General features: G+C 42.9%; 1 protein-coding gene across 2 annotated transcripts in view; it reads left to right on the top strand.

Annotated features, from left to right (window-relative positions):
* DPYS (dihydropyrimidinase) overlaps positions 1 to 27,743 on the top strand; it is an 81,190-nt gene that overhangs the window by 7,384 nt on the left and 46,063 nt on the right. For both annotated transcript variants that reach the window (XM_043601581.1, XM_043601580.1), the window contains exons 2-6: positions 7,959 to 8,117; positions 12,841 to 13,020; positions 14,236 to 14,425; positions 26,386 to 26,542; positions 27,480 to 27,621. In XM_043601581.1, the coding sequence (XP_043457516.1) occupies positions 7,959 to 8,117; positions 12,841 to 13,020; positions 14,236 to 14,425; positions 26,386 to 26,542; positions 27,480 to 27,621 (828 nt within the window). The remainder of the gene's footprint in view (positions 1 to 7,958; positions 8,118 to 12,840; positions 13,021 to 14,235; positions 14,426 to 26,385; positions 26,543 to 27,479; positions 27,622 to 27,743) is intronic.

Below are 27,743 nucleotides of genomic sequence, written 5' to 3'. Positions count from 1 at the left end.
GGCTTGCTGCATCACAAACTATGTTTCTGAGCAAGTTATTTAGCAGATAAGAGAGCAGCTGCCCAGAGTCTACTGCTCGCTTCCACTTTGTGCTTCTCCTGTCATAGGTCAAGTAACAAATTGAGGGAGGACACTTCAGTTCTTCAATTATGTTTCATTGCAAGTACTAGAGAAATTGATATGGTGATACTCATGAATTCCTGAATCCTGAGGATCTGTTCACACATAAAAACAAAGACCTTAAAAGTTAAAGTACAACAAAGTGTCATCTTTTTTATAAAACAAGAAATCACTTGGGGTGTCTGGGTGGCACATTTGGTTAAGCATCCAGCTCTTGCTGTCAGCTTAGGTCATGACCTCATGGTGCAGTCATGAAATCAAGCCGTACATCAGGTTCTGCACTGATGGTGCAGAGCCTACTTGGGATTCTCTCTCTCTCTCCCTCTCTCTGTCCCTCCCCTGCCCTTGTGTACTCTTCTCTTGAAAGAATGAAAGAGAGAGAGGGAGAAAGAAAAAAGAAAGAAAGAAAGAAAGAAAGAAAGAAAAGAAAGAAAGAAAGAAAGAAAGAAAGAAGGAAGGAAGGAAAGAAAAGAAAAGAAAAGAAAGAAAGAAAGAAAGAAAGAAAGAAGGAAGGAAGAAGTCATTTGAGGCCAATATAGATTCTAATCTGTTAATTAACAATGATTAGGTGATGAGCTTTGGAGAAAACTGAGCATTCAGCTTTCATATGCGCTCAGTCTACATTCCACATTAACATGTTCATAGAAGGATCCAGAAAGCTCCATGGCCAGGGCTAGCAATATTTTTAAGAAATGAAATGTCACATTAACATGCAAATTACACTGCTTTCTCATTTTGCTATTGGAAAAGTGAATCATCATAATTACTCCATCTCATAGCTACTGGAGGAAATTCATTGATCCCTCCCTTCCTTTCTCCTGTTAAAGAACAGAAATTCAGCTGAGTAAATTTGAAGATCTAATTGGCTTTATTAAGCGATTCATGAATCAGGCAGCATCCCATCTGTCAGGTAGAAAGAAGCTCCAAGTAGTTTACAAAATAGAAGGTTTTTATAGGAAGGAGAGTGGAGAGGGAAATTATTTAGCAAAAGAAAAGAAAGGATTGGTTCCTGAAAGGTCACTCTCTCTTAGGGGGAAGGGCAGGGGGTCTTATCCTGAAGATTACCTGATCTTACTTTGGGGGATGGAGAGGGTCCAGATGACAGATTACTTCATTGGTGCCAACCAGGAAATTCCTGACTACATTTCTGAGGCAGAGCTGAGACTGCGGTAAGGTTAGGTATGAAACTCTGGTTTGGTGACTTGCCCTAGCTAGCATAAGTGACTCCCTCTTGGGCCTGTGCTTTTCTTTTTAACATTCCCTTAAACATTTAAAGAATATTTGTGTACCAGGCACTGTAACAGGCACAGAACATACAGAGATGAAACTACATCCATCCAGTCAAGATCTCTGAGGGATGGGATAAATTTCCCTAGATGATGCTGGTGTGTACCCAGGATTAAGAGTCACTGGACCAAGTAGAGGAGGGGCTGGGGAGGAAAGAGCAGGAGTGACATCTCTCTCTGAGGTAGAACGGAGCTCAGAGCTCGCCAAGGAGAGGGAGGAACAGTGTCATTGAAATGGGTCAAATGGGTTGGAAGGGAGGTGACTCTATAGCAAACAGAGAAGTCAGCTAAAGTTTCAGCCTTATGGGATGTGTAATAATTGTGTTTTCTCCATCGTAAGAGCAAAAGGGAAATCAATATAAGATCAGAAGTGGTGAGCATGGCTAGGGACAAGGTGACAGTGAAGAGGCTACTGCTCTAGTCCAGTCAGAGGATGTAGATGGCACTGGGCAGTGGAGGTATAGACGCAAGAAGTAAGGAGATTCACGGGCGATGTAGGAGGCAGCCTGGGGAAGAGCTGGGCTTGCCAATGGGTTGGCTTTGGCAATGTTGAGAAGAAGAGAGAAAAATGTCAAGGGTGACTCTTCAGTCTGGTTTGCACAATTGGATGGACGATGGTGTGGCTAATATTTCGGACTTGGGGAGACGAGGAGCCGGGCACGGAGCGGCAGTGCAGAGGACATCTTTACAAAGCCAAATGGGCTTCTGGAATCGGAACATAAATTGGGATCCTGAAGTTTGTTTTCATACATCTTGGTGACTATAGGAAAGCTGAGAATTCAGCCCCCTTCCCTAAGGCTCAAATTGCCCTCTTCCATCTCCTTCTGCTTTACTTGGGTTGATTAAGCAGGTCCTATGATTGATTTTCATAAGACAAACTCATTGGTTCCAGGATGAGCTTAGAAATGAAAATTCGGTGACACCATCAAAAGGAAGACGATGCTTGGGATGCCTTCAATAGTGATATACAACCTAATACATTCTTAAATAGAATCTTGTGTTATATAATATTGTGACCCCGCTGTTGGAGTTTATCTCAATTTATGTTCTATCACATTTGCACCTGATACAGCACATGCTCTCCTCCTCCCCCCCCACCCCGAAGAAGGCTTTAGATAAATTGGAAGGTTTTCAAGGGAGAACAGCCAAAGTAATTAGGAGCTGAAAGAATTGATTTATGAGCCAAGATTAGATAAGGTAAATACATTTTGTTTGGCTCTCTGACAAATAAAAGTGGCGTGAAGTCTATCAGCAGCAAAAACGAAGGAGACAGTTGAGGTTCACACAGAAATATGAGAGAAATTTTCACCCTCTATGGGTTCTCCCTCCCCTTCCTAAACTCTCTCCATTCCTCAAATGTTAGGTAAAGCCTGAACATCTGTGACGTGAACCTAAAAGCCTCCGATGATAAAAGCAGTTAAACAGACGCTGTGGCTACCTGAGGTGGGCTGGGAATGTGATGTTCTGACCGGTCGGTTTGTTGAATCAAGGAGATTATTCCAGGGGCAATAGGTCTGTGAAGGGGAAGCAGGAGCAGTGTGGAGCCCTTCCTTGTAGACTTTCTAGGGACGCATTACTTCCACAGTGATTGTCACAGTGACGAACATCTAGTGAGCTAAATAAAGTTCTGTTGCATTTGTGGATTTCCAATTCACAGTTTGACAGTAGTTGTTTTGTTTCGTAAGTCTTTTGGTTTCTTAAGTGTTTGATTCGTTTTATCAACCTGTGCCTCTCTCCAAGTAATGATTCACTGATGACCAGAGCAACTGGCTGGAAATCGGATCGCACTCTACGGAAGAGTGGCTCAGGTGAACCAGCTGGCGTAGGGCTGAGGCCCAGAGCAGGCTGAGTGTCAGACTTACCTACCTCAGAGTCCTGTGCCCCTCCGTGTTGCCTTGGAGAATCATACGACGTCTCTGAGCCCCCATATCCTCAACTGTGAAGTAAGAAAAACAACTCCAACCTGTTCCAGACTGTAGAAAGTCTTAATTAAACGAGCTAATGTGTATAATAAGATGCTTAACCCAGGCCTGGGCATTCACAAGCCCTTCTTTGAACAGGCAAATAGTGGGGTGCCTGGGTGGCTCAGTGGGTTGAGCCTTAGACTCTTGATTGCAGCTCAGGTCATGACCCCAGGGTTGTGGGATTGAGCCCCGTGGCGGATTCCTTGCTTAGTGTGGAGCCTGTTTAAGATTCTCTCCCTTTCTCTCTCTGCCTCCTCCCCTGCTCTTTCTCTCTCTCTCCAAAAAAATAAATAAATAAAAATGAAGAGGCAAATACCTCCTAGGAGGAGCACATCTCCTTTACCTCGACTTGGGATTGTACATCCTCAGTTCTGGCACACACACGACTCCCCAGATCCAGTAGAACAAGGAAGGGCCATTTCAGGTCTCGAAATAATATTCAAGGATTTGAGATAACTTTGGGCAGTGAAAGGAGCATGGGTAACCAGACAGACCAGGGAGATCAGGAGATGAGGGGGAAAAAGAGGCTCGGTCGGTTGAGGGTCTGACTTGGCTCAGGTCATGACTTCACGGTTCATGAGTTCGAGCCTCGTATCGGGCTGGCTGCTGTCAGCACATTTTAGATCCTCTGCCCCCTCTCTCTTTCTGCCCCTCCCTCACTTGCGCTCTCTCTCTCAAACATAAATAAAACATTATTTTTTAAAAAAAAGAGGTTCAGAGGAGGCTGGGGTGCAGACAGTGGCTGGCGCCTGTTTGCCAGGACCCAGGGTGGCAGCGGGATCCCAGTGGCCAGTGGCTCATGCCCCCGATGGTTTGGTAACAGGTAGATTTTGTTGTCCATACATCTTCCCACACCCTTTCCCATTCACTAGGGTTTCTCGAAATTTGTTCCCATTTTGGGGGGAGGACAGGGAGAAAGAGAGTGGAGGAGAAACAGAACCAGAAGCAACAAAGAAGAGGTAAAGGGTGGTTCTCGGTTCCCTTTCCTGCTCCCGGGTAATGAAGGAGGTGGGGCAGGTGTGAAGAATCCCGATTGGGGAGCTTTCAAATTGTAACCCCAGGAATTTTGGTCTGCTGTTGTTTTAGTAGATGGTCCTTTGACCACCACATCTACAGTCTGGCAAGAAGACTATCTACAGTCTCCATGTAATTACCTAGCGTGTGCATGTATTTTTATCATCTGTCCATGAAGTCTTGTTTTCTTCTTATAAAGCTTGTGCTGTGTTATAGAAAAGTTAGCAAATATTAAAAATAAAATTTAACTAGAGGCAAATTAAAGCAACCTGCAATTATGCCCACCCAGAAACAGCCACTGTAAATGGCTGTCTGGGCATGGTACTGTTGCTTTTGTGCTAAGTGTTGGAATGTTCCAGAACATGTATTATGATTTAGATTATCCTGTGTCACTTCTCTCTCCTGGGGTCATTTCGGCCAACCTCAGGACCCCTCTGGCATCCTCTCCAAGGTGACTGCCCCAACTCTCCCCTGCCTTCAGCGTCAGGTCTGTGTTTCCTTCTGTGTGCAAATACACAAAGTCCACATGTGCCCAAGCACCTCACACTCAGGATATTGCACACCACACTCGCCAGAGCTGTCTTCCTCCGGTGTCCCCTCATCTGCCACCATCAGCCATCCCTGTCAGAATCAGCTCACGGACTCCCGTCACCCCTGCTGACGGTGCAGCCTTCCTCTTGTCGGAACCAACGCTTTGCTCTAACCCTAGTCCAGGTCTTAATTCTGCCCCTTACCAGTTTCTGCTGAGGGGCTGGCTCTTCCTCACGGGCCCTTCTTCAGAGCATCCCCCATGCTGTTGGCTGTTCCTCAGAGCACAGGCCCTGGCACCTGATGACCTGACTCCAGTCCAGCCTCTGTCAAGTTATTTGGTAGTGCTGTGTTGGGTTCCCTCCACCCTAAACAGGGGCTGATAATATTCCCTGCTGCAGATCTGGTGAGAGGATTACAAAAGTTAGAACATCCAGAACGTCAGTAGTTCCTGGCACATTAGAAGTACACACTGCCAGTTAGATATTATTAGCCGGCTGGCAACTTCACGTGTGTGTCCTAACGCTAATTTAAATCCATGCCTCCTCTGGCCTCTGTTCATCCTTCCCTCTTCTGAATTCCCAGTAGTCTTTCCCCGGGACCTCTTCCAAGGAGCTTAGCAATTTTTACCTCCCCTTAGCAATTTCTAGACTACCATTTATTGTAGAAATATACTTGCTACCTGGTATTACAAACTGAGTATTTTATCATAATTATTTATTCTTATTTCCATTGCCCGCTGCAGTCTATAAACACCGAATGGGAGAACCTCTGTCTGATTATTTGTGGGCCCTCCCACCCCTCTCATTCCATAGCTTACATGTAGTAAACTTTTTTTTTTTGGTAATAATTTCACTAAGACATAATTCATATATGATACAATTCAGCCATTTAAGGTGTACATTTAAGGTCAGTGATTTCTAGTATATTCCTGGAATTGTGCAACCATCACCACAACCAATGTTAGAGCATTTTTATCAGCCCAAAAAGAAGCCCCGTGCCCGTGAGCTGGCACCTCGACTCAACCCCTCCAGCCCAAGGCAACCACTGTTCTCCTTACTGTCTCTAAGCATTTGCCTCTCCTGGATATTGCGTACAAGTGGAATCATATACTACGTGATCTGTGACTGGCTTCTCTCACCGAGCGTAACGTTTGCAAGGTTCATCCACATCGCAGCATGTGTCAGTGCTTCCTCTTTATGGCCGAATAATATTCCACAGCGTTCACATGCTGCATTCTGCTGTCGATCCATCCGTTATGGACACGTGGGTTGGTTCCGGTTTGGGGCTATTATAAATATTGCTGCTCTGAATATTTGTGTACAGGGGTTTGTGTGGACATGGTTTGATTTCCCTCGCATAGATGCCTAGGATTAGAATTACTGGCTCACATGGTAACTCTATGTTTAACTTTCTGAAAAAGTGTCACACTGCTTTCCAAGGTGGCTACCCCGTTTATTTTATTTCCACCAGCATCATATCTAGTTTGCCTACATCCTGAAGGTGGAAGGCTTTTAATATGGAAAGAATGGAAAGGATAGTTCTTTAAGCTTGATTTTGTAGTTCAGTAGGCACTAAAAAAAGTACTTTTCTTCTAACACTTGAATTAACAGCATTTCTGTTAGAAAGATGCCCTTCATCCTCAAGGGATAACCGCATCGCACTGGGAAGACACGTTAGGAAGGAAGACGGCAAGAAGATTAATCTGCATTCAAATAAAAATACAGCGCTTGAGGATTTTTTTCCTAGTATTGTCATTACACCAATAGTGATTTCTTAAGAAATGCAAATGTGTATTGTTTGCCAAGAATAAGGCACTGTTATCTAAAGGTGGAGACAAAGTATAGGCTCCTGTACAAAAAGTGAGATTTTTCAGAGCAAAAAGAATTGGAGTGGGGCCAAGTGACTTAGGAAAAAACAATCTATTGAAGTAAGATGAGAGCCAGCAAACCAGGGGGGACACATGGAGTCTGGGCGGCTTTGCAGGGAGGCTGATGGGGGTGCCATTGGAGGGACCTGGGAGAGGGGCTCTTGGCCTCTCAGGTGCCGCAGATGACAGGTGCTGAATCTAACCTCTATGCCCTGAAGTCCGTCAGCCTCCTTGGTCAGTGCCTTTACTGCACCACCATACTTCCTGGCTACGTTTGTTTTCTTCACCTACCTTGTTTGACTGCAACACTTAAAGCACATTAACCACCCTGTGATTTAATTTAAGTAAAATCAATTTCAGTAGTTCATCAAAGACGCTTGGTTAAGCAACTTACTTTTAAATTTAGTGATAAGGCAATGTCATATAATGTAATGTGCCAAGAAAAATATGAGTTGAGGCAGATCACGTGGGGCCTCGTAGGCCATGTTGAGAAGACCCAACTTCAGTCCAGAGGTGGTTAAAAGCATTTGGTTTTAATCCTTGGAGTCAAGTGGTCACATTTGTGCTGTGGAATGTGCTTCCAGTTGCACCAAGGAGTCTGTGGAAGGGGTGGGATATAAAGATCAAGCTGAAGGAGGAGAAGAGGCTGGACCAGGACCAGGGGGATGGATTAGAGGGGACAGTTGGGAGTTAAGGAAAGACGAAGGGTCCCCAGTTGGTTGTGGGGAATGTGGGCGAAGCAGGCATCACGTGAGTCTCCAGGATTCTGTGTGGAGCACGAGGCAGTTGGAGACACAGTTCACTGAGACTGATGCTAATGCATTGGGATTTTCACAGTGATGAATACAGTCTTCTTGAGGAGAGAAAGTTTTGAGTCTTCTCCATTTTTCCATTTCGGTTTTTCCTTGCAATCCTCACTCTGTTTTGTTTGGGCCACAGCCACTTTCTTCTCACCAGACATGGCATTCTTTTTACGGAAGCAAGTCCAGCAATTTTAGCACTTCAAACTTCAATTTATGGAAAGTCTATTCATGTCCCTCTGGGTCTTTTAAACAGGCAGCAGCGTTGTGCAATTTCGTGGACCCACAAGTGCTTGCAAACGCATAGCGTTCCAGGAGATAAATGACTCGGCTGAAAAATTGATGGCTAACTGTTGAAACCCTCTTGTGATTCCAGGCTGCCCTGGCAGGAGGCACCACCATGATCATTGATTTTGCCATTCCTCAGAAGGGCGGTTCCCTCATCAAGGCCTTCGAGACCTGGCGAAGCTGGGCTGATCCCAAAGTCTGCTGTGACTACAGTCTTCACGTGGCAGTGACATGGTGGAGTGACCAGGTGAACCAGTGAGGGGTCCATTTCTTCCATGTAGTCCCCTAATCCTTGCTCTGTACAAGATCAAGGAACTGGTAGTGTCAGGGGCGCCTGAGACTCTCTCTCTCTCTCTCTCTCTCTCTCTCTCTCTCTCAAAATAAATAAACATTTAAAAAAAAGAAAGAAAGAAACAGGGGCATCTTCATGGCTCAGTTGGTTAAGCGTTGGATTTTGCCTCAGGACATGATCTCAGGTTTCTTGGGTTCAAGTTCCGAGTCATGTTCTGTGCTGACAGTGTGGAGCCTGCTTGGGATTCTCTGTCTCCCTCACTCTCTGCTCCTTCCTTGCTCTCTCTCTCTCAAAAAATAAGCTAAAACATTTGTTTTAGTTATTAAAAAAAGAAACAAGTGTTAACACGTAAGAAATTGGTGATATCGGTTGCTTCCTGGATGACTGGAAGTCAGAATTTGCGGGGGGCTTTTCCTTGCATATTCTTTTTACCTTTTGAATTTGGAGTCCTGTGAAGAGTTATCAATTTGAAAAACTAAAAAAAATGTTTAAAGCGTATAAAGATGATATGATAAATCCTTTATAGTCATTCACAATAGCCTTTCATGATATGTAATCCATGAATTGTAACATTGTTAAGTGTAATTTTTTAAAGTACTGAACTTAATTTTAACACCTCCAGGCTCTTTTAGGCAATATTTTCCCACAGAATAGAACTTCAGTCAGAAATGTTTAATATCAGGGGAAAACCAGGAAAGGGACAGGCCAGGAAGGTTATGAAGGTCATCTCCCAGCTGTATTCTAACCTGGGCCATTCCTGGTCTCTTCCACTAACATCAACACCAGGTCAGATCATTTCATAGCAAAGCTAAAGCCAGCCCTCCCTATCTGCTGATCATTTAGGCCATGGCAGAAATGACGACATAATTCAGATAGAAAAGATAGTTTTGAGAGATGTTAAAATATGTTTATTTCTCCTCATTAAAAACATGTATGCATACTTTGGAAGAAATTTTTACTTGAATTTCAATTGCCAACATGTTTTTTAAATAATTTTTAATGTTTTATTTATTTTTGAGAGAGAGAGAGAGAGAGAGAGAGAGAGAGAGAGAGAGAATAAGTGGGGGAGGGGCAGAGAGAGGAAGACACAGAATCTGAAGCAGGCTCCAGGCTCTGGGCTGTCAGCACAAAGCCTAATGAGGGGCTCGAACTCACGAACTGTGAGATCATGATCTGAGCCAAAGTTGGAAGCTTAACTGACTGAGCCACCCAGGCACCCCTTTCCTTTACCTTTTTTTTTTTAAATGTTTTTATTACGTTTCTTTATTTTTGAGAGGCAGAGAGAGACAGAGTGTGAGTGGAGGAGGGGCAGAGAGAGGGAGACAAAGAATCCGAAGCAGGCTCCAGGCTCTGAGCTGTCAGCACAGAGCCCGATGAGGGACTCGAACTCACGAACCGTGAGATCATGACCTGAGCTGAAGGCAGATGCTTAACCGACTGAGCCACCCAGGAGCCCCTCAGTTGCCAACATGGACCTAATTCAGAAATCCTCTTACCAGAAAGGGCTCAGGAGGGTGACTTTATTTGAAGTGACCATGTAACTTATGTCCCCACTTCCCCCTAAAAGTTGGGCTTCAGGCACCAAATTAATATAAAACTAGTAATCAATCTTTAACAGATAGCTCAGCAAACATAATAGCAAGGTTTATAGTCCACAGCAAAAGTTAATTTTTCTCCAAGAACACCATTCTAAGTGATGAATCTAGTCTCTTTTGTGCTATTAGGGTCTTTTGGCTTTCCTCCTTTCTCCCTTCCTTTCTCTTTCTCTCCTTTCCTTCCCCCATTCTCATTTTTTTTAAACATTTTATTTTCTTTTTTTCAATATTTATTTTTGAGAGAGAGAGAGAGAGACAGAGAGAGAGAGAGAGAGGAGAGAATGCGTGTGTGAGTGGGGGGAGGGGGGCAGAGAGGGAGGGAGACAGAGAATCCCAAGCAGGCTCTGAGATGTCCGTACAGAGCTCAACTCAGGGCTCAAATCCATGAACTGTGATACCACGACCTGAGCTGAAGTCAGATGCTCAACCGACTGAGCCTCCCAGGCACCCCCCTCACCCCTGTTTTATAAGACAGAGTCAAGGTGAGGATGTTTGCCCTCAGCAGTGTTTCTCACACTTCAATATGCAAATGCTTACCTGGAGAAATTGTCTAACTACAGATTATGTTCAGTAAACATATTAGTTTGTTAGGACTGCTGGGACAAAGAACCACACACTGAGCGGCTTAGAAATTCGCTGTCTCAGCCTCCTGGAGACAAGAAGCCTGAGATCAAGGTGTTGGAGGGCTGTTGCTTCCTTCCGGGGACTGTGAGGGAGAACCTGGCACATGCCTCTCCCTGGCTTCTCATGCTTCGCTGGTAATCTCGGCTGTTCCTTGATTCGTAGAAGCGGCACCCCAGCTTCTGCTCTCATCTTCACGCGGCATTCTCCCTGTGTGCACGTCTGTGTTCACGTTTCCCCCTTTCATGAAGACACCAACATACTGGATTAGGCCCACCCAAATGGCCCCGTCTCCACTGATTAGATTGGCAGGGCCCCTGTTTCCAGAAGGTCACCTTTTGAAGTACCGGGGGTAGGACGTAAACAACATGTGAACTTTAAGGGGGTGCACGAGTCAACCCATAGCAGCAGGTCTGGGGCAAGCCTGAGAATCTGCATTTCCAGCAAACTCCCAGCCGATGCCAGCGTGGCTGGTTTACGTACCACATTGTTGGAACAGCAAGGCTAAGGTATGGCGCCTGCCTATGGAAGTCCACGTGTGCATATGCTAAATGTTTAAGGCATTTTTTTTCCGACCGTGAGAATAATAGACTCACAGTAGAAAGTTTGACACTGTAGAAAAGTAAAACAAAAACAAAACAAACAAACCCGAGGCACTTTATATCATGCTCTGCCCCTTGCTGTTGTTCCTTAACATATCTTAGAGCTCATTCCATCACTTCAGTGATGACCATGTCAGCATTTCAGTGTTATTTCAAGTTCTTCATGGGGCTGAAATTCTAGTGGGGGAAGGCGTTAACCAGTAAATACATAATGCGCCGGACGATAAAGCACCATAGAGAAAAGTAAGAAAAATCAGTAAGGAAATAAAGAACAATGGGAGTGAGTAATTCAATATGTAATAGAGTCATTTATAAACTTTGCCGATTCAATAGAAAAAATTGCATTGTTTTATTTTGCACTTTTTAAAAAAAAATTTTTTTTAATGTTTATTTATTTTTGAGACAGAGCATGAATGGGGGAGGGTCAGAGAAAGAGGGAGACACAGAATCGGAAGCAGGCTCCAGGCTCTGAGCCGTCAGCACAGAGCCCGACACGGGGCTCGAACTCACGGACCGTGAGATCATGACCTGAGCCGAAGTCGGACGCTTAACCGACTGAGCCACATAGGCTCCCCTATTTTGCACTTTTTAATCAGCAGAAAGGTTAACATTTTTTCATGTTTTTAGTCATTCGTGTTTACTGTTTGAATTGTTGGTAATATTTTTTACCTGGACCGTTAGAGCTTCTCTTAAGTGGATGGATAACAACTAAGAACAATAATCCTATGCCTAGAACGTGTTTTGGCGTGTGTGTGTGTGTGTGTGTGTGTGTGCGTGTGTGCGTGCATGTGTGTGTGAACATACAGAAATTCAAACAATTTAACCGGCTCAAATCCACCAATTTTTTCTTTGACGTTATTAGTTTCTAGCGCGACTCCAACTGGACCCGCACGGCAGTTACTAAGCTTGTTTTGATCTTGTCTTTTACCTTGGGCACCTGAAGGCTCCTGAGGATTCCGGCCGGTCCAGAGTCTCTCACCTCCTAGCAGCTGCCTGTGGCTCAGTGCACGTCTACCTGCTCCTTCTGAGAGCCCATCCTGTGGGTTTCAGATCTGAGCCCAAAGCTTTACCTTACGTGAGCTTCGATTCCTCCTGGAGACACGATTGCTTCTGTTACTGCCAAGTGGCTTTGTTTTCATTTTCTAAAATAATTTCCTCCCATCAGGAGATAGATGCTGAGAATTTTATATACGAGTAAAGACGTGCAGTACTTTGGGAAAACTATGAACTCTGTCCTGATTTAAAAGTATCATACCAGTAATATTCATCAGATGAAGTGAGGTCTCACCTGTGGGGTGAGTTCAAGGCCTTAACTGCATTTTTTTTCTGGAATTAGACTGTTGTCCCTACTTTACTTAATTCTCTTCTGAATGCAGCATTTTGAACATGGAAGAGAACGTTGAAATAAATTTGAAATTTATTATTATTGTTAATAAATAATAACAAAACAATAATTTATAAATAATAAGATAATAAAAATAAATTTAATTTAAATAATTTAAATAAAATTAAAAATAACATAACATAATAATAATAAATATTATTATTTAAAGTGTGACATTGTATGGGGCACCTGGGTGGCTCAGTCGGTTGAGTGTCCGACTTCCGCTCAGGTCATCATCTCACGGTTTGTGAATTCGAGCCCCACATCGGGCTCTGTGCTGATAGCTCAGAGGCTGGAGTCTGCTTTGGATTCTGTGTCCCTCTCTCGCTGTGCCCCTCCCTCACTCATGCCTTGTCTCTTTCTCTCAAGAATAAATAAAACATTTTAAAAATAATAATAAAGTGTGACGGTGGGTGTGTGTGTGTGTGTGTGTGTGTATGTGTGTGTGTGTGTGTTTGGCTATTGCTCCCCTTTAGGTTAAAGAAGAAATGAAAATCCTTACCCAAGACAAAGGTGTGAACTCTTTCAAGATGTTTATGGCCTATAAAGACCTGTACATGGTGAGGGACGAGGAGCTGTATGCCGCCTTCTCTCAGTGCAAGGAGATCGGAGCAATTGCTCAAGTCCACGCGGAAAACGGAGACCTGATTGCAGAGGTAAGCATCCCAGAGCTTCGCCACAAATGAAAACGGCCACGACTGAAGCTGAAGACAATGGGACTCAAGTAGGTGAACTCATTCTGTGCATTGGAAGAATGGAGATCCAGAAACTAATGTTCTGTGGCTTGGAAACCCTTGACTCAGTTTACTTCATGCTCTGACTTTTCCTCAGGTGGTATATGAAGGGAATGAAGATTTCCCTTTTTCAGATCAGTTATCAGACCCCAAACATGTTTCTCAAACAAACAATTGTCTTTGTGTGTCCTAGCACGTTCTTTTTTTCTTCTTCTTCTTCTTTTGAAGTAGCTCCTCCTGCTGGTTCAGAATGCCAAAGTGTGGACATCAGCGGGATCTACGACTTAAGCAGTGTGTTAAGGGCTGTTTAAAGCCCCACTCTTTTCAGAAACCGGGTATTAAAATGTGCTCTGGAAGAATCTAGATGTTATTTATTTCTTCTGTGAGTTCCATTCTTAATGCCCGAAGGGACACCATCTGCAGGATTTTAAGAGCTGTCTCTTACCCTTTATATTAGCTGATTTTTTTTTTCCTTCCTAGGCTCAGTTCCCATTTAAGTCGGTGAGAGTGAGGCTGGGTGGCCGTAAGGCAGTCAGGGATCATGAGAAACGGGCATGAGCTGTAAACTCAAGTAGACCAGAGTTTAAATGGTGCTCTTCTGCTTCCTCAGTGTGACACCGGGCCAGTCATTTTACCATTTACCAACAGTCACAGTGTTGATTTCCTGCCTTTTTTGTAAGGAAGAAGTAATATTTTGGACAGGGCAAATGACGGTCCAGTATCATTTGGTGAGTGGAACAGAGGGCAGTGAGGACTATGATTCAGCAAAAAGCACAACTAATTGCAATAATGTGACATAAGACACTTGAATAATATTGGGGGTTAGAATGTTTGGTTTTATGTTATTTTATACTAAACCAGTCATAAGACTGGGACTAGAATTAGCCTCATTTCTTTTTTAGCTTTTCCGTCAAAATAATGTAATTATGAAATGTGTGTATGAAAAACTAACATATACTCTCAGAGTGTTAAAATTATATTTCCCAAATGTACACACCACACACACACACACACACACACCCCTCTATTCCTAACAGGTCTGAAAGCCTGGCCGTGTACTTAATTTGCAACAAGATAATGGTAGCTGTCATTAGTAAACCTTCCTTAAACATGTGTCTGTCTCTGCTGTCTCTCTAGGGAGCAAAGAAGATGCTGGCATTGGGGATAACAGGCCCTGAGGGCCATGAGCTGTGCCGCCCAGAAGCAGTGGAGGCAGAGGCCACACTGAGAGCCATCACCATAGCCAGCGCCGTGAACTGCCCTCTCTACATCGTGCACGTGATGAGCAAATCTGCAGCAAAGGTGATAGCCGATGCGAGGAGAGACGGTAATTCCCGGGCGAGAACCCCACTTGTAACTCAGTAGTAGCTGGAGAGGGACGTAGATCGACTGCAGCTCCTGCTTTGCTTATGAGAAGGTTGCAGGTGAATTTCCGCAGCTTTTCTTCCTCCCTTTTTATTAGCATCCTTTCTGTTTTCTTCCATCTAACGCATGTCCATTTTTGCCCTCCTTTTTGTTCATCTTCATGACTGCTTCTCTGCCTTGGGTCATTTCTCTACCATCCCTGGAGCCTCAAGACCTTTCCTTCAGCCATAGGTCCCCACTCTTTAACCTGCAGCCCACTTTTTAATCTGATGGCTGAATGCAGACTCTCCAGTTAACTTTAAAGAAGCTTACCTGTCTCTGGGGCATCACCACTATCCCTCCTAGGACCTGAATCAGGACGGTGCCGGGTACAGAGTAGTTGCTCAGCAAGTATCTTTAGAGTTGAGTTGATTTGTCTGATAGCACCTTGGGTGTTGAGCTATTAAAGCAATTATCCAAATAGTGTTTGTATGACAATTATTTTACAACTTAATTTTATTTTTTAATTTTTTAAAGTTTATTTTGAGAGAGAGAGTGTGAGCAGGAGAGGGGCAGAGAGAGAGAGAGAGAGAAAGAATCCCAAGCACATTCCATACTAACAAAACAGAGCCCGATGCAGGGCTCAAGCTCACAAACCATGAGATCATGATCTGAGCCCAAATCAAGAGTCAGACACTTAACCAACTGAGCCACCCAGGCGCCCCTGTTCTAAGGTTTTAAAACCAAGTCCTTCCCCCTTCCATATAAAATAATAGACCTTCCTAAGACGTGCTAGTGGTTTTGCCGTCTCACTTTTAAAAACCAGGAAATCAGAAATAGTCTTATAAATCCTCCTGGCTCTTTGTTGTTGTTGTTTTTCTCAAAACTGAAACCGACCGAATTTTTAAAATATGGATTGTGAGAATAGGTTTGACATGTCTTTAACTCTAAAATTAGTTTTGCCAAAATTGCTTCTTATCACATGAAGGTTCAGTCAGGATTTTTGTGCAATGTAATCCATTGATATCTTGTGTGAAGAGTAAACTCAGTTTCACACAGGCGCTCTTAATAGGGGCTACCATCCGTTTCTGGTTACCTCTCCCTGCTCCCCTTCCCCAATAGAATTTCAGTACAAAAGAGCACAGCGGTTCAAAAAGAAAGCACTGCAGTTTTAAAGGTACAGTGCTAGTTTCTGCCACCAGGTGGCTCTGTTGCCAACTCTATGGAATTGGTTGTTCTGTAATTATTTGCTTTGTAAATCATGTACCCTGTCCTAAAGCCTGTCAGTCAGGTCCATAATGTCAGAGTATGATTTAAAAAATAGCAAAGTCAGTGGAAATTGTCGATCTTAATCCACTATCAAGCTGCAATTTTGACGGTTCTGTCAGGAAACAGTTTCTTGATCTAAGGGATACATTTTGTACTGGGATAGAATTCCATTAGGCACAGAGTAAAAGTCTAGAAAACGTTTTGGAATAAATCACAGGCAGAAAACTATTAAACTTAACTGTGGGCATTTTCATTTTATTGTAAATTTTAAATTGAATTTTATTTTTTGAATATGTAAAACATTTACATGGTCCAAATGTCAAAATTATGAATTTAAAAAAAGTATTCTCAGAGAAGTCCTGCTTCCTTCCCTAGCACCTTCATCCTATATCCCCATTAGTAATTATTTTTATTATTTTTTTCCCGACCTACCTCTAACGTGTTTCTCTTTATTAAAAAAGAATATATGCATATTCTTATTTCTCTTTTCTTTCCTACTTGAGAGGTAAAATAGTATACCTCGTGTTCTGTATTTTGCTTTTTTTCCCTACTTGAAAATAGGTCCTAAAGGTCAGCTCACATTAGGTATGGAGAGTTTCATCATTCTTTCCTACAGGTGCAGAGTATGTCGCTGTATCTGCTCAACTACTCCCCTACTGATGGATACGTGAGCTGTTGTCAGTCTTTAGCTCTTTCGTATAAAACCACAGTGGTGGACTTATGCATGTGCTATTTTATATGTGGACGGTATATTAGTTTTCTGTTGCTGCCATAAAAGATTGTCACAAGCTTCATAGTTTAAGACAACACGAACGTGTTCTCTTACAGTTCTGGAGGTCGGAAGTCTAACACATGTCTCACTGTGCCACAACCAAGCTGTCAGCCATGCTTACTCTTTCCCGGAGGCTTACTCTCTCCTGGAGCTCCTGGAGGCTCCCGGACTCTCCAGGGGGAGAATCCCTTTCCTTGCCTTTTCTAGCTTCCAGAGACCACCCGCATTCCTTGGTTCATACTTCCCTTGCTCCACCTCCAAAGCTGCCGTGGTGGGTGGAGAACATTGCATCATTCTGCTCTCCTCGTCTGCCCCTCTCTTCTATTTCAAGGACCCTTGGATTACGTTGAACCCACCCGTTTAATCCGGGATAAAGTCCTTATTTCAAAGTTCTTAATTTAATCACATCTGCAAAGTCCTTTTTGCCATGTAGGATAACATATTCACAGGTTTTAGGGATGAGGACACGGACATCTGTGGGGCGCCATTAGTCTGTGCCACAGAAGAGAATCCTCAGGGTAGAGTCCTAAAAGTAAGACTCCTGGTTCAAAGGGTAAATGCTCAGACGTACTTTTTCGATACTGGTAAATCCCTTTCCAAAGGGGTTGTAAATGAGATATCTAAAATGTCAGCCCAGATGTTTTAGCCGGGTCAGACTTACTGTAGTAACACTTGCGAAAATCCTCTATTGCACCACTGTCAGAAGCAGCAAAAGTCCAGAATAAATTGGCATAAGAGGGTTCCCCCCCTGGCATGCGACCTCTCACATGTGATCAAGCAGGAACCCAGAGGGAGAAGGGGGTGGGTTGGACATAAATGATGCTAAACTGTTCACATGGTGACTGTATCAGTCAACCCAAGGGCAGGTTCCTGGGGAGTATAGAGTGACAAGCACTTTTGGACCACACTGACCTTTTATTCATTTATTATCTAACATAATTTCTGAACACAAAAGAACAATACACATCTATTCATTGTTATCATGTTTAAATAAGAAACAATTCAGCCTATAGATTTATGCTATGAACACTTCCTATCTGTAAATACCTTTGCCAGCCCATTCTATCACCAGGGCCTTACCATCAGAGTGTGGTCCCTAGAATGCAGCATCAGCATCCCCTGAGAGCTCTTTAGAAATTCAGAGCCTTGGAGCCCATCCCAGACCCACTGAATCAGAATGTACACTTATAACTGCAACCCCAGGTGATTCATATGCATATTAAAGTTTGAGAATCACTGCTCCAGGAAGCACGAACGAGATCCAATTATTAATTCTTTATTGTAGTAGCCTAACAGTACAATGCTATTAAGTTGGGTATTATTATTAAATTGCCAATTATCTACCCAGAAGAGAGCAACATGATGGTCAATGATGATATAACAACCAACATTACTTGTTGAGTGCTTAATATGTCCCTGGCACATATTTTGATGTCTTAAATCATTTCCTGTTTTGCTATATGTTTTGTCATTAATGCATTTTGATATATGTTATCTTTTTAAATTATCATAACAATGCTTGAGCTAAGTTTTATCAGTTTTGTGACTGATAAAATCGAGGCTTGGAAAAGTTTGGTAAATTAAGCCCAATATCACTTACTAGTAGGTGTTAAACCTGGAATTCAGGCCCATGTCCATCTGACCCCAAAGCCCCAATTTTTTCCCATTTTCTCCACTCTGTTCAAGAAGAAATTGATTTACAGCGTTTGGAAATGCAGATATCAGGTTCGTATTTAATTGGCTTTGGTGTGTGGCCTTCCATTGAAGTTTTAATTTAAAGCATCATCATCAGTGTGTCATTTTTTATCATTATTAAAAGAGAAACACGTAGTTGGAGTGACGGCACCAAGATGGCAACATTCCTGACTTCGCTCCCCCTCACGAGAACAGCTAACATCTATTCAAAGATAAGACGCCACTGAGAGAATCCCAGAACACAGGGCTGAGGCTGAAGCACCCCCTGCACCTCACAGACCAAGACAGACTGCGTTACAAGAGTAAGAAAAGAAAGGGCACCTGGGTGGCTCAGTCGGTTAAGCGGCCGACTTGGGCTCAGGTCATGATCTGACGGTCTGTGAGTTCGAGCCCCGCGTCGGGCTCTGTGCTGACAGCTCAGAGCCTGGAGCCTGCTTCGGATTCTGTGTCTCCCTCTCTCTGACCCTCCCCCGTTCATGCTCTGTCTCTCTCTGTCTCAAAAATAAACATTAAAAAAAAAAAAAAAAAAAACAAGAGTAAGAAAAGTGGCTACATGTTGACTGCATTGTGCCACTCCCAGGCCAGTGCAAGTAGAGGTCTCCGTGGGCCTCTGGTTCCTCCAGGGGGAAAAAAGGGTTTCAGGGGACTCTGCAGGGCTTCACTGTTGGGAATCTGACTGTGGTAAAGAAGGGAAGGGCTGCAGCAGCCAGCACTCGGATCTTGACAGAGAATTCATGCCTGCAGTACCCAAGTAATAGTCCCAAACAGCAGCTTGACTCATCTGTACAACCAAGTTGGGGGCACACTCTGACCAGGGACCTCTGTGGGGTGCAGATATGCCTGATTTAGATCTGTAAGCAAGGAGGTTTGCTGACCTAGAGCCTGGTTTGCTCATGCCCAGGCAAGGAGCTGAGTCACAACTCCACCTGCTGAGGGACTGCCTTCCAACCCTGCCTGACGGAACAGGCTGGCAGCAGCTCCTGGAAGCTGTGTGGCCCAGCAGCTCTCAGACCAAGAGAAGAGCAGACAGAAGCAATAGTTTGCCAAGCAAAGCTGATGAATGGCACTGTTTGGCCAGGAAATGTGGGGTGCAGTATGGCAGGAGTTAAGGCAGCAAACAAAAAGCTTTACCAGTTTTAGGGCTACTTTGCCCCCTGTGCCTGGCCAAGAAATCTCATTTATAGCCCCACTTGTCACTGAATACAGTCTTTAGCCTGTCTAACCAGAAAGCTTAACCAGAGCATACAGGAAGGTGCTCTGCCCATTCAACAGCCTTACGGTGGCACTTGAACAGAGAGCACAGTCAGTGGCTTCCCCCACCTGCAGAGTAAAACCAGTAGCCTCACCTGACAGAGAATTCAACGCACACCCAGGCTTGATTTGGGCCCTCAGACAATGAGCTGTAATGGCCTCGAGTCCAGGCCTGCTGCCCTGCCAGGGCAGGGAAGCTAAGTCGTAGTTCCACTGGCTTCTGAATACAGTATCCTGACCATCTAGGAAGCCTGACCACAGATTTCAGGCCAACCACAGAGCCCATCCTATAGCCTCACTTGGGTAGAGAACCAAGCCAGCAGTCTTATCCAACCAACTGTCCTCAGCCAGTGGCACACCCCATCCCTGTCCCCAGAACCCAAACAGTTGCGTCAGCCAAAAATAGACCTTAATAGCTCGCCCCCACCTGCCCAGACTCATTACCAGCAGACACACTCAGAAACCCAAACTGAGCGGACTGGTGAATTGTCTCTGTCAAAGCAACCCTGTAAGGTCTGGAAGAGGACCCCAATTACTCTAATGTGCAGACTACCAATATAAGAAATCAAAGATCACAAAAAATCGGGTAAATATGATACATCCATCAAAGGAAACTAATAAAGCTCCAACAATTGACCTTAACAAAAATGGAGACCTATGAAATGTCAGGCAAAGAATTCAGAATAATCCTATTAAGGAAGTTTAGTGAACTACAAGAAACAGACAGGCAACTAAATGAAATTAGGAAAACAGGGCATGAACAAAACATTTGATGAAGGCAATAGCAACCGTCAAAAAACAAACAAAACCCAAAAATCTTAGAGTTAATAAAATAGAATAATTGAACTGAAGAGTTCAACAGGGAGTTTCAGAAGTAGACTCGACCAGGCAGAGGAAGAATCAAGGGCTGGATGATAGAACCTGGGACATTACCCAGTGAGAAGACTAAAGAGGAAAAAAAGAATGAGAGAGTGAAGAAAGCCAACAGGCATTATGGAACACAATGAAAGAACCAAAAACAACATTCACTTTATGGCCATTCCAGAAGGAGAAGAGAAAGTGCCCTTCCCACCCTGGGAAAAATGCTCACCATGACTTCCTCTACTTTGAGTTCAGGCTATAGTGGAGGCTCCCTCTACTTTCCTTCATAAGCTATTGCCATCTCTCTGCTTTGTCTTCCTAAAATCTACCCAGACTTCTGGCCAGCCCCGGTCCCTCCTTCATTCTCAGAGCAGTTGTGGGTTTGGGCCATCTCTTGTACAGCTTTGCCAGGGTTTGGGTGTGAACTGGGAAGAAAGAGATAGAAATGCACATTCGGTCCACCAACTCTAACTTGAAGCCTGGGGTTTCCCTTTGTTCATACCTTGATGTTTTCTTTTAACACTTGCGATAAAAAGCAAAGAGCGGGTTATAGGGAAAAGAATAAGAATGTCATGGGCAAGCCATTGAAATTGGAGTTGCTTTTGACAGTTTGCAAGGAATTTAAATTTCATGCTTATTTCTAGTCTTAGTTCCTCTAAATTGAGTAACCAGAACTAGGTTAGTTGTCATCCTTCATGTGAGAAACGACTTTTGCAAAAATGAGGTAAGGGAACCAGAAGGCTGCACCTAGAATGATATCCTTTTTTCTTTTAGAAGCAGAATCTGCTGCCCTTGCTTCATACCCCACACATAAAGTTGGACCAACCAGCTGGATTTGTGTCACATATAGAAGTTCCCATCTGCCCGGCCCCAGACCGCTTTCACTCACTGCAGTCTTTGTCCAAATAGTGTATGTGTCAATATGTGCCATTGGCTTCAGTGACACTTTTTATTTTGGTTTGAGTAGCTTTGGTTATACACGTTCCTTTTTTCCATGTATTGGCATCTGGAATTATTAATGGCCTTTCAAAAAAAATATATCGTTTACCTTCCCCTCCCTTTCCAATAGAACATGGATTCACTGTTTTTCTGGTGCTTTATTTGTAATGGTGGTGACTTCTCTCAGAACTTACTTGATGCTCTACTTATGTATATCTGTTATAATTTATTTCCCAACGATGACTGAAATTTTTAATCCCTTTTTTTAGTTTCCAGTTTAACTTGTCTCAATAGAGTTCAACTCTATTTTGTATCCATATTCCTGACTATAGGGTACAAATAGGACTCTCATCTGAATTTGTTAATAAAATGTTTTCTTTATACTTTTTACATAAAGAAAACCAAATTATTGGACACCAGATATATACTAGTCACAGGGCTCTAGGCATTGGATTTGCAAAAATGATGAAGTTCATTTTGATTCTCAAGTAACTTATGGTGAACTGGGCTACATTGTGGTTGGGGTTTTTTTGTTTGTTTGGGGTGATTTGGTTTTCCTTATTGGAGAAAGCTTTACTTTCCAAGTTTATTGCTGTAAAATATAAACTTCTATTACAGAGAGGTTTTAAATGTCTTATTTTCCACTTTATTTAAACTCTGGGTTATTTACCTCTTCTCCCCCTGCCCAGCCATATTGCTTTTGCGTTTTAAAAGATGGGGAGGAAGGTCCATCCAGGGGCCTTTCTCTCTCTCTGTGCTTGAGTTGACCGATGTTTGTTAGAGCTGAACAAGAGTAAGTCAAATCTTGTTATCTTATCACAAGCATGTTTTACTGATGCTTAGTAACCCATGCTGTTCCTAAGGAAGGATTAATATGCAGCTCAATCAAGGTGATCTGAATCTCAGGCTTTCTTTTTTTGTATGTGAACATCTAAACACTCCCTTGACCTTTAAATTTAGAGCAAGGTGATCTACCTTATGACCAACTGCAAAGCAGTTGAAGATTGGCCATTTTAAAACACTTTTTAAAAAGAATTGTGTAACCATAAGGAAACTAACATTTGTGGAATGTATTTGCTGCAGTAACAAAGTACCACAGATTGGGCAGTTTAAGCGACAGAAACGAATTTTCTTACAGTATCAGAGATTAGAAGATCAAAGTGTTGACAGGATTGGTTCTGAGGGCAGCAAAGGATGTACTGCGGACCTCTGTCCTTTGTCTGTAGACGACTATCTTCTCCCTGTGCCTTCACACTGTCTTCCCTCTGTATGTATCTGTGTCCAAATTTCCTCTTCTTAGAAGACCCCTCTCATATTGGATTAGGGCTTACCCTAATGACCTCATTTTAATTTAATTACCTTTATAAAGGACCCTCCAAATACAATCACATTGTGATATACTGCAGGTTAGGACTTTACCATTTGAATTTTGGCAAGGGGCACAATTCAGCCCATAACATGAAGTGAACCCAGAGTCCCAAGAAGATGCTAAGTACTTTCATATATATTGATGTATTTGATCCTCACAAAATTGCCACACTGGAGAGACATTGTGACCCCACTTCATAGAGGAGAAAAACTGAGACTAAGAACAATCAGTCGTCTTGCATACGGTCGCCGTCTAAAAAGTAGCAAAATCAGGATTTGAACCCAAATCTGTGTGATCTACTCTATTATGTTGCTTCTATGTGTTTTCCTTCTCAGTGTTTTCCTTTCTGTGTAAATGTAATATTTTGAACCAAAACGGACCCCAGAAAGGTTCTACTCTATCCTTCTTGCTAAGAAAAAATAGTTTTATAGATGTGCTTGGCTTTCTGTTGGTAGCCAGTGCTTCTACTCCGGACCAGCTGTGCTGGCTTCTCTGCATTTTCCAACCTTTTATAACAGATCTTGGGACTTGACTAAGTGCTGTTCACAAATCTAGGCAAGGTGTGAACATCTGCTCTATCACTTTCATCTGATAAATGCCTTGACATGTTTCATCATTTGGAAATCTTTAGAATCTCTTAGAGGGCAGAAGTCCTTAACATAGGAGATAGCATCCTAAGTGCAGAGACTTTTTTGGTTTTGGGCCAAACGATGGAGAAAGAAAGAGAGAACCTGTATGGGTAGACAGGGAATGATACAATGTGAACCTTGCTGAGACTGTGGGAGGAGATTAAATGATGAAGATGCCCTATCTCCGGAGAGTTGTTGAAACCATGTGCCTCAAATGTAATCAGGAGAGCACCAGACTAGGACGGATATAGCACTTTTCATTACCAACCTGCTAAGCGTAGTAAATGACACCAGTAAATGAAATTGGAAAATTTCCCAGCCACAACCACAAAGAGCTTGTGGTTGATTTAAACATTTAAAAACACATGCTCTTTACCAAGAAATGAAGAATAACACTTTTCCTGGTAACGCAATGTGTATGTACGATAAGTCAAAATACTAGGATTCTAATTCTGGTTTATCACTTACTACCTGTGTGACTTGGGCAAATTAGTTAGTCTCATTGAGCATCAGATGCTTTATCTGTCACACCAGCTTGAGGGTTGCTGAGCCAAATGAGATACGTGAATTTCAAACTGTATTTGCAGTGCTATAAGATGTTAGATATTTTTTGTTTTTCTTATTTTATTTTTGGCCTAAATCTAATAAAGCCCACAATTATGCTGAATTATCTAGTGTGATTCTCCAATTATGAATTACCCAGTCCCTTCATTTTCCTTCCCTTTTTTACTTCTTGCATACTATCTGTCTTGTTGTTGTTGTTGTTGTTGTTGTTGTTGTTAATGTCTTAGAACCATTGTGAAACAGGAGGTAGAGCAGTTAGGAATTTTTACCTTTTATTTAATTTTTTTAATGTATTTGCAGATGCTTAATGAATGGGGAGACAGTCGAAAATAGCCCAGTTAATGAAGAGTTTGTTGTGTATACCAACACAGTGGCCTGTCACATTTTAAAGGTGTTAAAGCCTTCCAAGGAGATTACATGTCATCTGGTTTCAAAACAGTCCTGGCAGACTCCTGCTAGTTGCTGACGCTTTTAATTTTTCCTGAGAGCTAATAAATTTGTAGAACTTTGAAACTGTGTTCCCATCTCACCTTGATGGGCCAAATGATTGAATAGAGCATGTGATAAGAATCGTTCCCACATGATGAAGCACCACGGAAAATCCTGAGTTGACAGTTTGTAAACCGATTGCAGATCAAGTCTCTTGAGTTTTTCAGTGTCTGAGCATCTGTATGTTCTCTTGGGATAGGAAGGTCACTACATGCCTGCAAGTCAGATATTGGGTCCCTCTTTCTATCCCTCCAGCAAATAGTACATTACCTCTTAGTTCACATGAAAAAGGATCGCTTCTTGTTCTACACCAGAATGAGATACCAGTGGCATTTCTTCTTTCCTGGGAGTAGGGCAGTAGGAAAGAGGATGGGGGTGGGATTCAGCCTGTGTGTGTGCTGTGTGTGTGTGTGTGTGTGTGTGTGTGTGTGATGAAAGTGAAAGATCTTAGCCATGGCTATCTTGGGGCATAACTTTTATTGACCATGTTTGGTACTTGGTTACTTAAGAAGCAAGGTTTGTTAGGCTTCAGTAAGCCTTGTTTCATGGTTTGCAAGAGGAAAGCGGGAAGAGATGATTTGGGAGGTAATAGGATGCTACATTCTAGTAGTACACGATGAAAGCAGCTGGTGGCCATCCGCTGTCAGTACTCTCTGAAGAAATGAGTTAATTTCAGTTCTATATCGAGGATTTGAGCTGAAATCTGGTGACTGACTAGCCAGAGTGAGCTAGTTAGGTGTGCCAGGATCTGTTTACTCTGCGTTCACCTCTGTGGCTGCTTGGGGATGATCAGCTTGATGTCGGTGTATCTATTATTCCAACAAATGCTAATCAGAGATAGGATTCTGATTTTAAATTCAAATTTACTCTGCACTATTAGCTTTTCTAACACCGTTTGCTTGTGATGGCCTCATTTGCATGATTTTTAGAATATGCATTGCTGGCTACAATTATATTATCTGAGTGTTCTTTCTATTTAACATAAGTTTTTGGAGGAGGTTTTTTTGTTTTTTGTTTTTTTCTCAAGGGTGTGAAGAGATTCTCAGTGTATTTGCAGTAGAGATATACTGTGGTTAAACTCCATATGACCATGTGGTAATTGTCATCAGGGGTATAGCACAGAAGTTAGGAGTAAAAAATGCCCAGATTCAGATCCTGACTCCTCCACTTCATTGATGGCATGTGGAGTACATGTAATGCAACTGTGCAGAAGTCATTTCACTTCTGTTATAATAACAGAAGCTATTTAAAAGACAAGCTTTTTCTTCATCTTTTAATGGAGATAATGATAGCACTTCCCCGGTAGGGTTTTGAGATCCTTTCATTAGAATGGCACACATATCAGCCAGCATTTGCTAGACCATGCTGCACTAACAGATACATCTAAAATATCAATGGTTTATAACTGCAGAGATTTATTTCTCATTCATACTTATGTCCGTCATTGGTCGGCTCTACCTCTGTTCCATATTCTCTTCATCCTGAGGGACAACTGAAGAAGCAGTCTCTGATAGTCTAAGGTCAGAAAGAAAACTCACTGTGGCTTTAACAGCTTCTGCTTGGAAGCAGCCCATGTTACTTCCATTCATGTTTAATTGGCCAAAGTAAGCCACGTGGTCAAGCCTAGTATCAGGGAGAGAATATAATCATCTACCACAACACATATGGGCATTGACTGGAACATAGTAGATGCTCAATAAGCAGTAGCTTTAATTTTTTTTTAAACCAGGTATCATTCTTTTTTTTTTTTTTTAATGTTTATTTTTGAGCGAGTGAGAGAGTGCGCATGAATGGGGAAGGGGCAGAGAGACAGGGAGACAGAAGATCTGAAACAGGCTCTGTGCTGATAGCAGAGAGCCCGGTACGGGGCTTAAACACACAAACTGCGAGATCAAGACCTGAGCTGAAGTTGGACACTTACCCGACTGAGCCACCCAGGTGCCCAAACAGTAGTTTTAATTTTTAAATCTTGTTCACAAAAGGTAAATTCTAGTTTGGGATTCCTATCATCCCTCACTAGCGCAGAGAAGACGAATATTTATGTTTGTCAGATGGTTCTCTTGAGAGCAAATTGAAGTACTGAATGCGTCCTTTGAAATTTCCAGGGAAAGTGGTCTATGGAGAACCCATAGCGGCAAGTCTCGGCACAGACGGCACTCACTACTGGCATAAAGACTGGCACCATGCAGCCCACCATGTTATGGGCCCACCCCTGAGACCAGACCCATCAACGCCTGACTTCCTCATGAATCTATTGGCTAAGTAATCTTTGAGCAGAGGGGTGTGAAGCGTTTTGCCAAAATAAGGTGTTAGATGAGTCTCAGATTTGAATGTAGGACATCTTGTCCACCATCTGACCTTCCATCGACCTCCAGTGTCCTGTTCTACTTGACATGATAGGTGCTGGGGACTCCCTTACCTGAGACCAACGAGCAGTGGCTTAATTATGACATGGTGTCAAAATCTCTCCTGGATGCAGAGAAATCAGATAATTTTTACTGGAGTTTGACTCTCTTCCAATTGTTTCCTTGCCCTTTCTATCACGTATAGAACCGGGTCTCTTCACTGTGCTTTGTTTCTATCATTCACATATTCCTGAATATCTTTCTGTGCTGCTGTAACCCAAGAACCAGATGTGCCTGTATAGGTACATATCTGAGATTATTCACAAGTCAAAGCAGGCTATCTGTTGCTGGTGACACGAACATCCTCAGCCAATTGTCACACGTCTGCCCATCACAACATTGCCATTTGGACAGGAGCTGCCTCTGTCCATGTGGGTCACTGAGGCTCATCTTTGTGTAATGCTCTACTCACCAGGAATTTTCCCTTACGTTATTGCCAGTGACCCTAATATAATTGTCATCTAGTACATGTCATCACTAATTTCTAGATAAGAAACTGAGCATTGAACAAACTCATAACCACAGAACCTACAAGTGAGGGAGCCTGGAACCAGTTTTTCTGGCCTGCACATGATGGTGCGTCAGGCTTCTTGTAAGGGTCTTATTTTCTAAAAGCGCTTCCTAGAGTAGAGATGAGTATGGATGAAACACATACTTGAAACAACTTCTCGTTCTCCACTGCAGTTTTCTGGCTTTCAGTTGAGGAGCATCAGGAGAACCGGAAAGTTCTGGTAGTTTCCTCTTGACGTCTTTTATGTATTTATCACACACTCTGGTGTGTTCTTCTTTTCCAGTGGTGATCTAACCACAACAGGAACTGACCACTGCACTTTCAACACCTGCCAGAAAGCTCTTGGGAAGGATGATTTCACAAAGATTCCCAATGGGGTGAATGGTGTTGAGGACCGGATGTCAGTAATATGGGAAAAAGGCGTGGTGAGTTTCACGGGACCCAGCTTGTTTTGCTGAACTCTGTAACCAGGATCTGGCTTGTTTCAGGATCAGAGTGTTGCAAACTGTCAGAGAAAGGCTTTTTGATTGTTTTCATTACAGTGGAG

The sequence above is a fragment of the Prionailurus bengalensis genome, chromosome F2 (genome assembly GCF_016509475.1).
Source record: "Prionailurus bengalensis isolate Pbe53 chromosome F2, Fcat_Pben_1.1_paternal_pri, whole genome shotgun sequence".
Taxonomy (NCBI): Eukaryota; Metazoa; Chordata; class Mammalia; order Carnivora; family Felidae; genus Prionailurus; species Prionailurus bengalensis.
The sequence above is the reverse complement of the archived record's forward strand: the minus strand, read 5'-3'. Positions and strand labels throughout refer to the sequence as shown.